The sequence below is a fragment of the Camelus ferus genome, chromosome 3 (assembly GCF_009834535.1).
Source record: "Camelus ferus isolate YT-003-E chromosome 3, BCGSAC_Cfer_1.0, whole genome shotgun sequence".
Lineage (NCBI taxonomy): Eukaryota > Metazoa > Chordata > Mammalia > Artiodactyla > Camelidae > Camelus > Camelus ferus.
In genome coordinates this window covers 82,087,671-82,101,299 of record NC_045698.1, presented here as the reverse complement: position 1 = coordinate 82,101,299, position 13,629 = coordinate 82,087,671, and the positions used below count along the sequence as shown (strand labels likewise).

Genomic DNA, 13,629 nt, shown 5'->3' with positions numbered 1-13,629 from the left:
ACATTGGTTGGATCCACCAGCAACATCTTTGGCTAGCTTTTTTAACCTTTAAGTCTTGTCTCTGAATTCTTTCTGGGATGGGACAAGAACCTGGAACACCAATTGGATTCACTGGCAACAAGAGCTGTTGGGGTCCTAGCATTCTCAGCCTACTGCACTGTGATACAGCTTCTGTGTTTTAGGTGGAGGCTAGGTGGAAGAGGGGAGCCTCTGCCCTCTTGGCCACACTCACCAGGAATTTATTTTCTTCCATTAGGAGCTGGAGAGGATGAGAAATACTGACGGGTCTACCTTTATCTATGATATACAATAAGCCTTGATTGAAAGCTGAGAGGAAGCTCTGTTCTCTTGCCACACTTACCTGGAGTGGAGTTTCTGTCAACATCTACTGGGGCAAGATAGTAAATGAGTTATGGCTGAAATGCCATGGACTATCCCAATACCAAGTTTTCATAGATTTTCTTGAGTAATTTTCTTAATGTGCCCTTAGGACAATCTCCAGAGACTTCAAATGGTTGTTTTTTAAAATACTGTTGTCAGTTTTGTTTCACTGGAGAGTGGGTCTCTGAAGCAACTTTCCCTGTTATCCTGGAAGTGAAACTCTCCACACTGCTTAATTCTAAATCTTCCTAAAATTCAAACATGCCTTCCCAGTAAAGAAGGTAAATGTTTTCTTGTTTCTATTTTTTCATGAACAGAGGTTTTGGTCAGACATGAAACACAGAGCTATTAATATCCAGAGCAGATCTTTACAATATCCTGTCATACTAAGGACTTGTATAATTACTATATATATATATATATGTCATGAGCTAAAGATGTTATTTATATGTTTGTTTTTCTAGTTTTCTGCTACCCACAGAAATCTGTACCTTTCACTCAGCTTGCTTACTTGATTAGATTTTGCAGTTCTTTGGCTCTACTAATACGTGGATGTTTCCTGCATAGGACATTTGACATTTTTTGCATTTTTCGTATTCTTAGAATCATATAGTTTACAAATGTATAAGTTGATATCCAATTAAATTCTGATTTTTAAAAAGTGGCTTCACCTGATCTTAAATTACATTTTATAGAAGGTTTTACTGAAATTTGATTATGTATATGCAAGAGTTTCATATAAAAAAGTGAGAAACTTAAAATTTCAGAATTTGAGTGTACCTCATCCTCTTCATCCTTCTGCTGAATGGGAAGTTCCTTCTAATTGCAGCCCTTGATCTTTTTGCCAGTGTACCTGGTTCCATCAGTCACCTCTCCTGTGTTTATTTGTGTATGCTCTTCTTGTGACCACTGAAAGACTCCTTCCATTCCTTTAAATCTGCTCATATTCCTGAGAAGGAATCCATTGTAGGGCCATAATGACACAGAGCCATTTCAGATGTCTTTGGAAAGCGACTGTATTGCTTTTCCTTGGGTTAATCCTCCACTCTGGGTTCGGTAGTAGAGAGGGGGGTGGGGTCATGTGGTACGATATGTTTCTACCTCTGCCTAAGATATTATCTAGATAATTTCTTCAGCAGGAGCATAGGTTTGACAGTTTCCTGCAGAGTGAGGTGGTAGATAAAATCGAACCAATTTACTCATACTCTGTGTTTTATTAATATAACTATTTCTTACCTCAGGCTGTACTAACCCAACATTAGTAAAACTGAGGAAAGAGCTTATAGTGATCAATTTTGTAGTGGTAAGTATGCTGTTGGTAATTTCTTTTAATGTAGCATTCTCTTGTATCCTATTGTAGTGGCTTGTAATTTCTGCCTGTAATAGTGATCTATTGTGAAAATTTACTTCATGATATACTGTATCTGACTTCTTGATGAATTTCATAGCTAAACGCACATATTAAATAAAGGATTTAATTGTAAAATTTCCATATGTATTGCTTCCATATCTTTGGAAGGACACACAAGAAAATAATCCCTGGTTGCCTCTAGGGAAGAGAATGCCCTAGGCTGGAGGTCTGAGATAGGAAGTATACCCTTTTATTCCTTCTGAATGTTGTGATGAGTGTAAGTGTTACTAAAACAATAATAAAGCACTAAGAAGTAAGTAAAACAAAAACAACAAAGTAAACAGTAACATAAGGGAAAATAAATGGATGTGGCAGGGGCTCTGTGCATATAATTCGAGCCAAAGATACTTTGGTGGCCTCTATTTGGGTTTCTTCTCACAATTGGTGAGCTCTCCATGTTGACTGATGGCTAAGTTTGATGAGAACTTTCTTCTATGTGGTAATTATATTCTAGTATTTTACCATTATTTTGTTCCCTCCGATGTCAGATGATTTAAGAGATTTGCCAGGTTTCTCTTTGACATGAGATTTGTTCTTGATTTGGAGTGTAACTTAATACAAGTCTTGCTTCATGAATAAAAAGACCATGGTGGTGACTTACTAATATTCTTCCACTAAAGACAATTAAGGCAAGATTTTTTGAGGTATTTTAATCTGTATAGATGGTAAAAAATTTACTTGCGTCTTTTTCAAATTTTGATGCCAAAAATCTGATTGATTAAATCAATTCTTGGTATCATTTTAAAAGATTTCAGCTTTAGCAAGTCTCTTTATATAATGAAGCGGGATTATGTTCACATTTTAGGTTATTGTTATATAACTGTGTCTTAAACATACAGGTTTTCATATTTCTTTCTGCCTTTTAGCCGGCCTCAGAAAGTGTGTTTGTGTCCATTTCTACCAGTGCATCCTCTACACGTCTCTACGCACTTATACATAGTTCAGCATCCAGCAGAGGTGAGTAAGATGTTGTAAAATACACACTTACAAATAGAATATTAGTACACAAGAGGAAGTATACAGATGAACATACCCATCCCTCTCAGATCTTCAGTGTTTCTGAAAACAGATTGATGTCAAAAATAGTTTCTTTTATATATTATATGATAAAATAGTATCATATGCTTTATAGACAGATAAAAACTGTATGATTTCATAAAATGATGTTATTTTATAAAACTGTTATTGAATAGTATATAGAAATTTAGAACTCCAACAATTTTGTATAAAGAAAAATTAGATTTTATGAGCCAAGAGCTAAGAAAATCATTGCTTTTAAAATTTTGATGGTAGCTCATATTCCTTGATGTCTTTTCTTGTTAAGGTAGAGGTCATTCTCAGCATTTTAGTGTCATAAAATGAATGTATAAAATAAATTTTTTATTTCTTTAAGTGAATAGAACAACTATATATTTTATTTGTATATATAAAATAAACATATGTAGAAATATGCATATATGTTGCATATAAAGACTTTTTAGTTAATACTTTCCTATATTGGTGAGCATTATGTATGTGCTGGTGTGTATGTGTGTTTGTGACTCTTGATTAACCACAGTAATGAAGAGGGGAGGGAAGGAGATCATAGATAACTACAAATTATAATCAGTACAAAACTAGTTCATGTATGGAACAAAATGGGTTTAGTGTAAACTGAAGTTAAAACTCTTCCAGGCTTTTGAAGGAGGAGTAATTATCTCAAAAATAACAAAAAATTTTACAAGGAAGAAATATAATGTTAAACTGCTTGACCTTTTGTGAACAATGTATATGTAGCCATAGTGATGTAAATACTGTTTATTGATTTATCTAAAAATATTAGCAGATGTGAGGGTAAGAAGTGATGTAAGAAAGCTGAATTTTCATTTATTATGACAGGCTATAGTTAAAAAATGCTGCAATTAAGAGTAAGGCTCAGGAGTTTTAATCCTTAATAACTCTGTAAACTCTGTAACCCTGAGCAAGATAATTAACCTCTCTGCTTCAATTTTGCCGTTCGTGAAATGGTCACAATAAAAAAAGTATACTTTGTTACTGGTGTATTATGAACAGTAAATGAATATATATATATATATATATAAAATGCACTTAGAATTATGTACATTAAAGTTAGCTATTATGGTCGTGTTAAATGGTAGTTTGTAGGTAATATCTATAATTGATAAGGAATAGTAAGACATATGTAGAAATATGGGTGCAACTACTGGAAGAAATTGCAGGAAGAGTTAAAGTGATTGCCCCTGGGGAGGAGTATTGGGGCGTGTACCTGGGAACATTATAAATCTTTTGGCATTATTTAATTTGACATATTTACAGGTGTTACTCTGAAAAAAGTTTGGAAAAGTGATTTAATTATGTGTCAAAGTTTCATAGTGATGGTAAGGAGGGAAGAAAAGAGTATGAGACACTGGAAAATGTGCTAAAACTCCCCTCTCACCTGTCTGGTGCCAGTCCCATTCATCATAGGAACTGCTCCAAACTGCTATTTTCAGGCTCCCTCAGGACGCCAGCCTGCTACATGTTCTTTTTAGTTAAAATACAAGCAACTTCTGACTCTCCTATTTCCTTTTTGAACTTTTTATTAAGCAAACCAATTTAACTACTCTCAGCATCTTTAAATTCACCTTTTGCATGTTATTTTAATCAATACTTCAGAGACCCAGAGGTGAGAGAGGTAAACACAGAAATGTCTCTGAGGGTGTATGTATGTATGTGTTTGGTTGTTGAATACTGTTACTACAATAATTATTTGTTTCTGTTGTAAACATAAATAATATAATTATAAATTTATTTTACTTTCATAAATTCATATATAATTTTACTATTGTGTATATTGATTTATTAAATAACTTTGATATTTTAAAGGAAAGTAATATTTGATATTCCTTAAGTACATTGTCATTTTTCTACTGACACAAAAACAGTCAAATTATTCCCTGTGAAGATATATCTATATATATATATGCAGGATTATATAAATTGGTAGATATAACATTGGGGCTGTATGTAGGTAAACTGATTAGAAAGGGCCTCTGTCACTTATTGGATGAAACATGACATTCCCAGTTGGGCCAGTGGAGAAGCGCCAGACAGTGACTGAGCACTGCAGACCAAAATAACCAAGAAAGTATGACGCTGAGGCAGAACAGCTAATCACTTGACTCTCCTAGGATTAAGGAAGGAGCTCTTTTGACAACCAGAAAAGGGAGGTTTTAGTGTTGGAAGCTAGAATATTGAAAAAGCCACTGATGATAGTTAATGTAATTTACAGAAATGGTCATCAGCTTTCTCCACTCTGAAGTTATTAATTTTTCTCTTTGCATACTCTGTTCTTTGGAAGTAAGGGCATAAATCCAGATGACACTCAAGTAGGAGGGAGACATTAAGCTCTGCCTCTTTGAGTGGGTAGAGTTTATATTAACTTGGGCTTCTGTAAGGAAGACTTGTCTCTTCTCTCCCATTTATTTATTTATTCAATTATTTATTTGTATCAGTCTTTATTTGCACTTTAGGTTATAATTCAAATACTATGTTAATTATTTTGTTGCTCACATTGTTCCATTGCATGCTCTTTAAGATTGGCTTCTTTGTCCCTTTGATATGCCTCCCCCTTTTTTTAGCACTTCCTTGCTTTCTGGGCATAAATATCTATGCAGTTATCTTCAAGTGGACATACTACAAAATGTAATTACTAGTGAAATAAAAATATGTCAGTAAATGATTCAATTTAGTTAAACATAAATTTATATTTTTATAATCTTATCCGTTATTTAAATTAATGTTACCTTATTTGGTCAGTAAGTGTGTGAACACTCCAGACTAGAATAAAAATATGTTCTTGTGTTATATTAAATACTGATAAATCAGAGAAACTATAGTTCTTTTTGTTAAACTGTGGTCTCTAGTAAAAGACTTGTGAAAATTATACATAATGTTTTGAATCAAGTGTTCATCAAAAAAGTTTTAAAAGTGTGTCTAAGTAAAGTCTACATTATAATTAATTTTTTAATTATAGGAAAGCAAGGTATTGCGGACAGTTCCTCTACTAGCAGCATGTCTCCCCCAAGACAAGTGTAAAGTCAAGATTGGTCGTCGCTTTACTGAAGAAAGGTAAATTAACTTTTAAGGCAATTTAAACTAATACTTTTTTTGCACAGATTTTTGAAAATTTTCTCCTCCATGTTATCCATTAGACTTAGAACATGATACATAGAAAGTGGTAAAAAAATTTGATTTCTGCCTCTCCTTCAAAATAATATAAGACAAACAAAACATGAACGAGAGCACTCCCCTCCCCAACACAGACAAAAATGGAATAAACAAATTATAGCATTATCTAAATTCCATTCTAAAATATGTTAAGCCTAAAAGGCATGTATATTTACTGTTTATTTCATTTTTATTTTTATTTCAAGATGTTAGGGTACATGTGTTAGATTTAGTTCATTTTTTTCTTTCTTTTTTTTTTTTTTTTACAATTATATACGATATACATTTATATAAATAAAGACATACGTATCCATTTCTAGCCCATTAAATCTTTCCTAAGGTACAGCGACTGGAGCTATATTTAGCATTCTAGTTATAGGCTTGTCATATTTTTAAAAAATGATAGAATACCTTTTTTGTCATGTTTAAAATACTCTTTTTGATAAGGCTCAGTATGTGAAGCAGCTTGTTAGTTGACATCTTCACAGATAGTTCTATAATATTCTTGAATCTTATTTCACAGTGTATTACAGAATTATAATTATATGTTATAAATATATAACTTACTATATGTATATTAAAACTTTTCTACAGGTCTTTTCTTATGTTTGAAGCATATTTGTTGCTTTTCTGCCTATTCACTGTCTTCACAAATTGTTTTGAGCCTATCTACACAGTTAATACATATTTTTAGGTGAAAAATTTAATTTCTCTTGAAAATATGGAGATTTCTTTTTCAGTTCATTTATCAAAATGCTAAGTAAGACTAGTCCCAGTGCTAAGCCCAAGGAATTGGCCAAACTTTTCCCTTCCTTTATTATTTTACCTTTATATTATAAAAATAACGTGTTAGAACTTTATAAAATCATTTTTCCCCTTCTCTGAAACTATTGGTTAGGCATTCTTTTCTCATACAGAGTTTTCTTTTGCACAATTTGCATTGCCTTGCCCCTAGAGGTGAGCTTTGCTCTGGGCTTGTGCTGCTGTTGAGAATTTTGCCATTTTATTGGGAGTGGAAGCACCAGCCAGAGCTCTTCACATGGCGAGCAGTCACATAATTTACACTGTGACCCTTGTTTCACACAGAGGCTCTTTATAATGGTAGTTACTCTATGATTCTTGGATAGATGTGGATCTATCCAAGATCTGCCAACTTGGATCTTGGTTATTTTGTTGCAAAAGTGGTGAGCATCTTTGGTGGTAGAGTGGATGCTATCTGGGTCCTCTCTGACTTTCGGCTATCTAACCCCCCTCCACAAATGTGCCTGGGGATGAGAAACCTGACGCTTTTCTAAATAGCCTACCCCATTTTGAGCTCATTATATTAAGTTCAGTTTTTTTTTGATGGTGCCTAATATAGTGCTTACTCGGTAAATTACTATTCACTGATGAATTTTAAACTAAAGCTGATCAATATTATTGATTTAATATTAATCTGGTAATTGATTAATTTATGTTTTTGTTAGAGTACGTGGTGTAACCATGGGGGGACAATTAAGAGACTTACTACTTTTTGTATCCTTTGTAAATGGAATTTAAAAATACTTATTTTCAGTTTTTTGCTATTAGTACATAAGAAAACAATTGGGTTTTATATTAACCCTGTATACTATGACTTTCTAAATTTATTTGTTATTTGTAGAAATTGTCTTATAGATTCCCCAGAACTTTCTATGTAAGTAGCATTATTATCTGCAAATAGAGTCATTTATACTTACTCCTTTCTGATATTTATGCCTTTTATTTATTTTTCTTGCCTTATTGCAGTAACTGGGAACCTTCAGTAAAATGTGTATTATGAATGGTAAAAGCCAGTATCTTTACCTTGATCCCAATCTCAAGAACCATTGTTAAAAGATGATATTGACTGTATGTTTTTGCAGATGCCATTTGTTAGTTTGAAGACGATAAGATTCATTGCCTTTAATTGATCCTTTAACTTGTCTCCTTCCCCTTCACTATTGTACGTTGCTTGTAGACAGAGGCTATCCTGTTTATTTCTACATCTCCAGTGCCAGAATGCTTTGACATGTATTTTTGAATGAAGTTCAGTAAGAATTATAACCTCCCCCTCATAGGCTAATAAAGATTCTCGTTTTAAACTTTTAGAGATCCTGAACTTTCAACTGTTTGTCGGAAGTCTGATACATTAATATTATATCCAGGGGCTGAAGCTGCTAATTTGGAAGAATTTATATTAGATTCTCCTGTTTATCCTTCCACAATCATCATCATTGATGGTACATGGAGCCAGGCTAAGGACATTTTCTATAAGAATTCCTTGTTCCGACTGCCTAAACAGGTAAGCTAGTGTTTCAACATAGAATAAATATAAATGCATAATTATGTATGTGGTATATATTTTCTGTGAGGGGATATACATACATTTTTATATATGAATTTAATGGAATTTGTATATATGAATGTATGTACATAGGTATGCCTGTGTGTGTGTTTTATATATACGTACAGAATTTCAAATTTGTCCTTCTTTCTCAATTCTTGCCATCAAACTTTACCATAGTTTAGGCATTTAGCTATATTAAAAGTCCTTCAAACATTTAAACAGAGCAGTCTAAGGATTATTATTTCTATGTGTCTTATTGTTTTTGTTAAGAAGTATTATGTTTAAACATTTTTTTGATAGCTAAATTACTTTGTTCTTATTAGGAATGGCTAAATTTTTATGAAATACTTTTTTTGTCACTCGTGATTGTAATCATATGGTTTATCCTTCAATTTTTTGACATAATTGATGATGATACTTTAACTATCGTCGAACTATTCTTTTTCAATTAGAATGAACTCTACTTGGTCATATTATACTATGTTTTTGATACATTGCTGAAACTTATATTTTATTTAATGGCAGCATTGAATTTTTATATATGTATTTGTACTTTTATTATAATATTTGGGTACGAAGATAATGTTAACTTCTCCAAATAAATGGGAGAGATTTTATTATTTTTTCTATGGCATGGACTAGTTTAAATAATAGTGGACTCCCCTGCTCCTTAAAAATTACATGGAACTCATTGGTGAAACCACCTGATCCAGGTCTCTTTGAACGTGATATTTTTTAAATCCTTCTTTTAGGCTGTTCTATTAAAATTGTTCAAGCTTCCTATGTCCATTTGGTTCAGTTTTTAATAGCTTATCTTTTCTAGGGAATTATTCCGTAACCAATTAACAAATGAGTTGCCATATACCTATATATTAAGTACTTGCTTCCTTTTTTTCCCTAATCATACACGCATACCCATAAACACTTTTTTTCCTATGAACAGACTCAAAAGGGTTTTTCTATTTATTGAGCTTTTAGAAGTATTAACCTTTAGATTGTTTTAATGGCTATTAAACTTTTTCTTATTTCTTTTAATTTGAGCTTTTACCTTGATCAATTTATTTCACCATTTTCAGCTAATTTTTTTCTGATTTTGTAAGATTTGTGCTAAGAGTACTGTTTCTTTATTAAGATTACTGAGTTTCTTCTTTAATGATAAAGGGAAAGAAGCCTGAAATATTATAATGGTCATTGTATCCTATAGTTTTAGATTGATATGTTTTTGTAGCTATAGCATAGATATAATTTGTGATTTGCTTTGATTTCTTTCTACCCATGGGTAATCAATGAGTTTTTAATTCTCAAATTTTATAATATTTTTGGTCACTTTTTTGTTTTTCTTTCTTAATTTTTGGATTGTATTAAAAGAACATTGCTTACAGTGTTTTGATTAATTTTATGATTTCTGTGAGGGTGAGTACATGGAAGATTTTTATGTGTGTTCTGTGAATATAAAAAATTCACCTTTTCTATTTCGTGATGAAAGTGTTTACATTTTTTTAAAGTTTGTTATTTGCAGTTTTTCACTATACTTTTATTTTTGCCACATTTGGGCTTTTTTTTTTTTTACTCAGAAAGGTATATGAAAAGTTTCTATTTGTGTATTTTTAATTAAGTTATCTCTACATTTTCAACAGTTTTTGTGTTATATATTTATCTACTTTGTTGTTGTTGGGTTTATACAAGCTGTGCATTTAGTGAAAAATACCTGTGAAACTCTGATTCTGAGATTTTAATCTCAATTCTTTGTAGTTTTTGTTCCTTTTGACTAAAATGTAGACATGGTTTTTAGATGAGACTCAAATATGCAGAACCGTTCTAAAATATAGCTAACACGTTGTATGCTTTGAATGGGCCAGTCCCATTTCCAAGTCGTTTACATATAAGAACTTGTTCAATCTTTCCCCAAATCCCACAAGGTAAATATTATTATTATATTAGTTAACAGCTGAGGAAATGGAAGCTCAGAGATGTTAAATAGTTTGCTTTAGATCACATAACTCTTTCCTAGCAGAGCTGAGATTTAAACCTATCAACTTTAAAGCCAAAGCCTATGGTTTTAGCCAAAGAAGGATATTGCTCCTATAAAGGAAAACTTCCACCCAAGGCTATTATATTTACATATAATAGCTTCTGTATGTTTATCCAACTTCTTAAGTAATTCCTGTGTTCCACAAGAACTAACTCATAAAAGGCATGGGTACTGTTAGATTGTGATGCATTCTAGGTAAAATTTTATGTTTACATTACATTTAGATATTTCTTAATGTACAAAACAGTTTCAATGAGAGGGTTATCTCTGTAAAACATCTGTGCAAATATTTGAATTAGTTTTCTTTTTTGCATGGATATGCCATATCTGCGTCTCTAATCTTACATTTTGTGGTAACTACTACATGACTACCACAGAAATGAAGTACATAGTCACATTAAAAAGATTAAAAGCTATTTTAAAGGTAAAAATTCACCAAAATTCTTTTTCTCTTCAAATTGAGTAGTACTTACAGAAATAGGTAAATTAAGTAACTGTCCTAGTCCTACTATGTCACACAGTTCTATTATCTTTTCATCTTATTTTTCCAAACTGGAAGCAAATATAGGTAGATATATACTAAACCTTTAAATGGGTACCTCACAACCATAAGATAAAAGAAAATGCTTAAACAAGACATCAGATAGATTTGACATGGGGGAAAATATTACCAGAATGAAAAGGCAAATGGCTTTTGGGAATAGTATGAATGGATGAAGGCTTCATAAGCTTGGAGTTCTTAGACATGAGAAATAAGTTAAAAGTGAAAATCTCAAAAAAATGGGTCATAGATATAAAAATAAAGTTCAAAAAAAATCAAGTTCAAAGAGTAGAAAATAAATGTATTTCTAATAATCATCAATTACCCTACTAATAATATGACAACACAATACTAAGTTCAGCATAAACTTTACTGTTAAAATAACTTCAAACTTACAGAAAAGTTTCAAGAATAATACAAAGGTCTTTCAAATACCCTCCGCTGTTAAGTATGTGCCATATATGCTTCATAATTCTCTCTCTCTCTCTGTATGATTATGTTTTTCTGAACCTTTTGAGAGTAAGGAATAGATATCCAAATTTTACTTTTTGAAATTTGAAATTTGCTAGCTCTAGCCCAGAAAAATTATCTTTTCCTAAATACTTTTCTTGCTTACAATAAAAAAAATAGTAATTTAAAACAAAATACAATTTATAAAAACTCAGGTATATCTTGAGATAGTTTCATCTTAATATACTTGGGAAATATAGATCACTTTAGAAACTATAATATGCATGTCTTTTTAGAGTGTCATACAATATCCAGCCCAAATATGTAAGTATGGCTTAGTTAGACAAGATATGTTTCTAAAAGTTGCTGAAAAGAACCAATGAAATCTGTATATTTTCTCTGACTAAAATGTATATGTAAATATATATTTTGTATATAAATTTTACCTTATATATAATATGTAAATATGTGTATATAAATGTATACTTATATATAAATGTATACAAATACTTTGTATATAAACATTCAAAAAGAAATAGGTAAGTTGGATTGAAAAAGGAATTGATTTTTAAAGGTACCTGTACACATATCTTTAGACATCTGTACAATTATAAAGTGATATTGAGAGTTGCAGTGACTTTATAGTAAGTTCTGAACTACCTTCTGTAATGCTTAAAAGTTTGCTTTTTTTTTAATGTCTTCCAATTCTTGAAAAATTTTTTATTTATATGTGATGATTTTTAGTTAGTAACTCTGTTCCTTAGCTTTTCTGGAAAAAACAATTTTTTATTACATAGTAGACTTTCCTAGGGGCCCTGCTTTAATATAATACGTGGATACAAATAAGTTGCAAGCAGTATGTCTCTTTCATGAGTAATGACAGAAATCCAGCTCCAAACTAAACAAAAGGAAGTATTTGGTAATGTTACTGAGAAACTCAGAATATGTAGGAATGGCTTCAGATTTGGCTGAATCATGTTCTGAAGCAGCTCTATTATTGTGTGTTTCTGATTTTCTCTTATTGTGAATGGACTTTTTCTCTTCCACTGGAAGATGTCTGTGGGAAGCAGCAGACATCTTCCTCCTGGCTTTATTTATTTTAATAGAAAGATGATTTTTTCTTCCCAGAGTCGAATCTTGAGTGGCTTTTTCATTGGGGTTGGTGTACATGGTGGTAGCTTTATTGACAAAGGAAAACTTGGATAATTTCTTGTCTAAGTTTCCCAAATCAAAAATATTGTAGTTTAAGTTAATTAAGTTTTATTTCTAAGTGTAATTTATTTGTCATTTTTTTTTACCACCCCCTCAATACACATACACCCACATACCTGCATTTTGCATAAGTTTGTCTTAGCTATTGTTTTTAGTTTAGTTGATCCATTTAGTTTCTGTAGCGGTATAAAGTTTTTGCTTCAAATGAGAGGAAAAAGTGAGAGAAAGAAAACAGAAATCAGAATTAACATCCAAAGTATTGATTTTTTTCCCCAAATAAACTAGCAACCATATGTGAACTTCATACTTACCTAACTGAGGAATGAAAGGATTGTAATGCAAACCTGTTAATTTGGCCTTCTTTTAATCTGGATTTCTAATATATTTAGATCACTTGGCAATGAATGAATCTCTTCCCTCAGAAGAATTTTACGCAGGAGACTTTTAACATTTGCTAGGAATAAGTCCAAGGTGAATATAGAAACGTTTGTAGAGGCTCCTGTCTTTCTTCATTAACTTATTTTCAGTGAGTGTTTGCATATCCTTGCTTTACTGCCTTTAAAACTTTCACTAAAGCTTGATTTCTCTCTTGATAAGCAGACCCCTGTTGGGCACACTCATTGTCTAAGACATTTTCATAAAACCTTTTTCTTGTGTCTACAAAGAGTTGTTAAGGACTGGTTTATGTTACATCTAGTCTGTTGCCAAATTCAAATTCATCGTTATCCTTAACATTTTTTTTAATTGAGGTATAATTAGCACATAACATTATATTAGTTTCAGATGTATAACATGATTCTATATTTGTATATATTGCAAAGTGATCTCTACAATAAGTCTAGTTAATACCAATCCCCATATATAGTTACAAATTCTTTTTTCTTGTGATATGAACTTTTAAGATATACTCTCTTAGCAACTTTCAAATGTACAACACGGTAGTATTAACTATCGTTATCATGCTGTATATTACATTGCCATGACTTATTTTGTAATTGAATTTGGTACCTTTTGACCACCTTCACCCAGTTTGCCTACCCCTCAAC

General features: G+C 31.7%; 1 protein-coding gene across 5 annotated transcripts in view; it reads left to right on the top strand.

Annotated features, from left to right (window-relative positions):
* The window catches only part of DTWD2 (DTW domain containing 2), a 150,305-nt gene that overhangs the window by 77,514 nt on the left and 59,162 nt on the right, over nt 1-13,629 (top strand). For all 5 annotated transcript variants that reach the window (XR_004318658.1, XM_032476555.1, XM_032476557.1 and 2 more), the window contains exons 2-4: nt 2,659-2,749; nt 5,808-5,902; nt 8,111-8,303. Coding sequence is in view for 4 of the 5 variants with exons in the window: in XM_032476555.1 (XP_032332446.1) it covers nt 2,659-2,749; nt 5,808-5,902; nt 8,111-8,303 (379 nt within the window). In the remaining variant the exon portion in view is untranslated. The remainder of the gene's footprint in view (nt 1-2,658; nt 2,750-5,807; nt 5,903-8,110; nt 8,304-13,629) is intronic.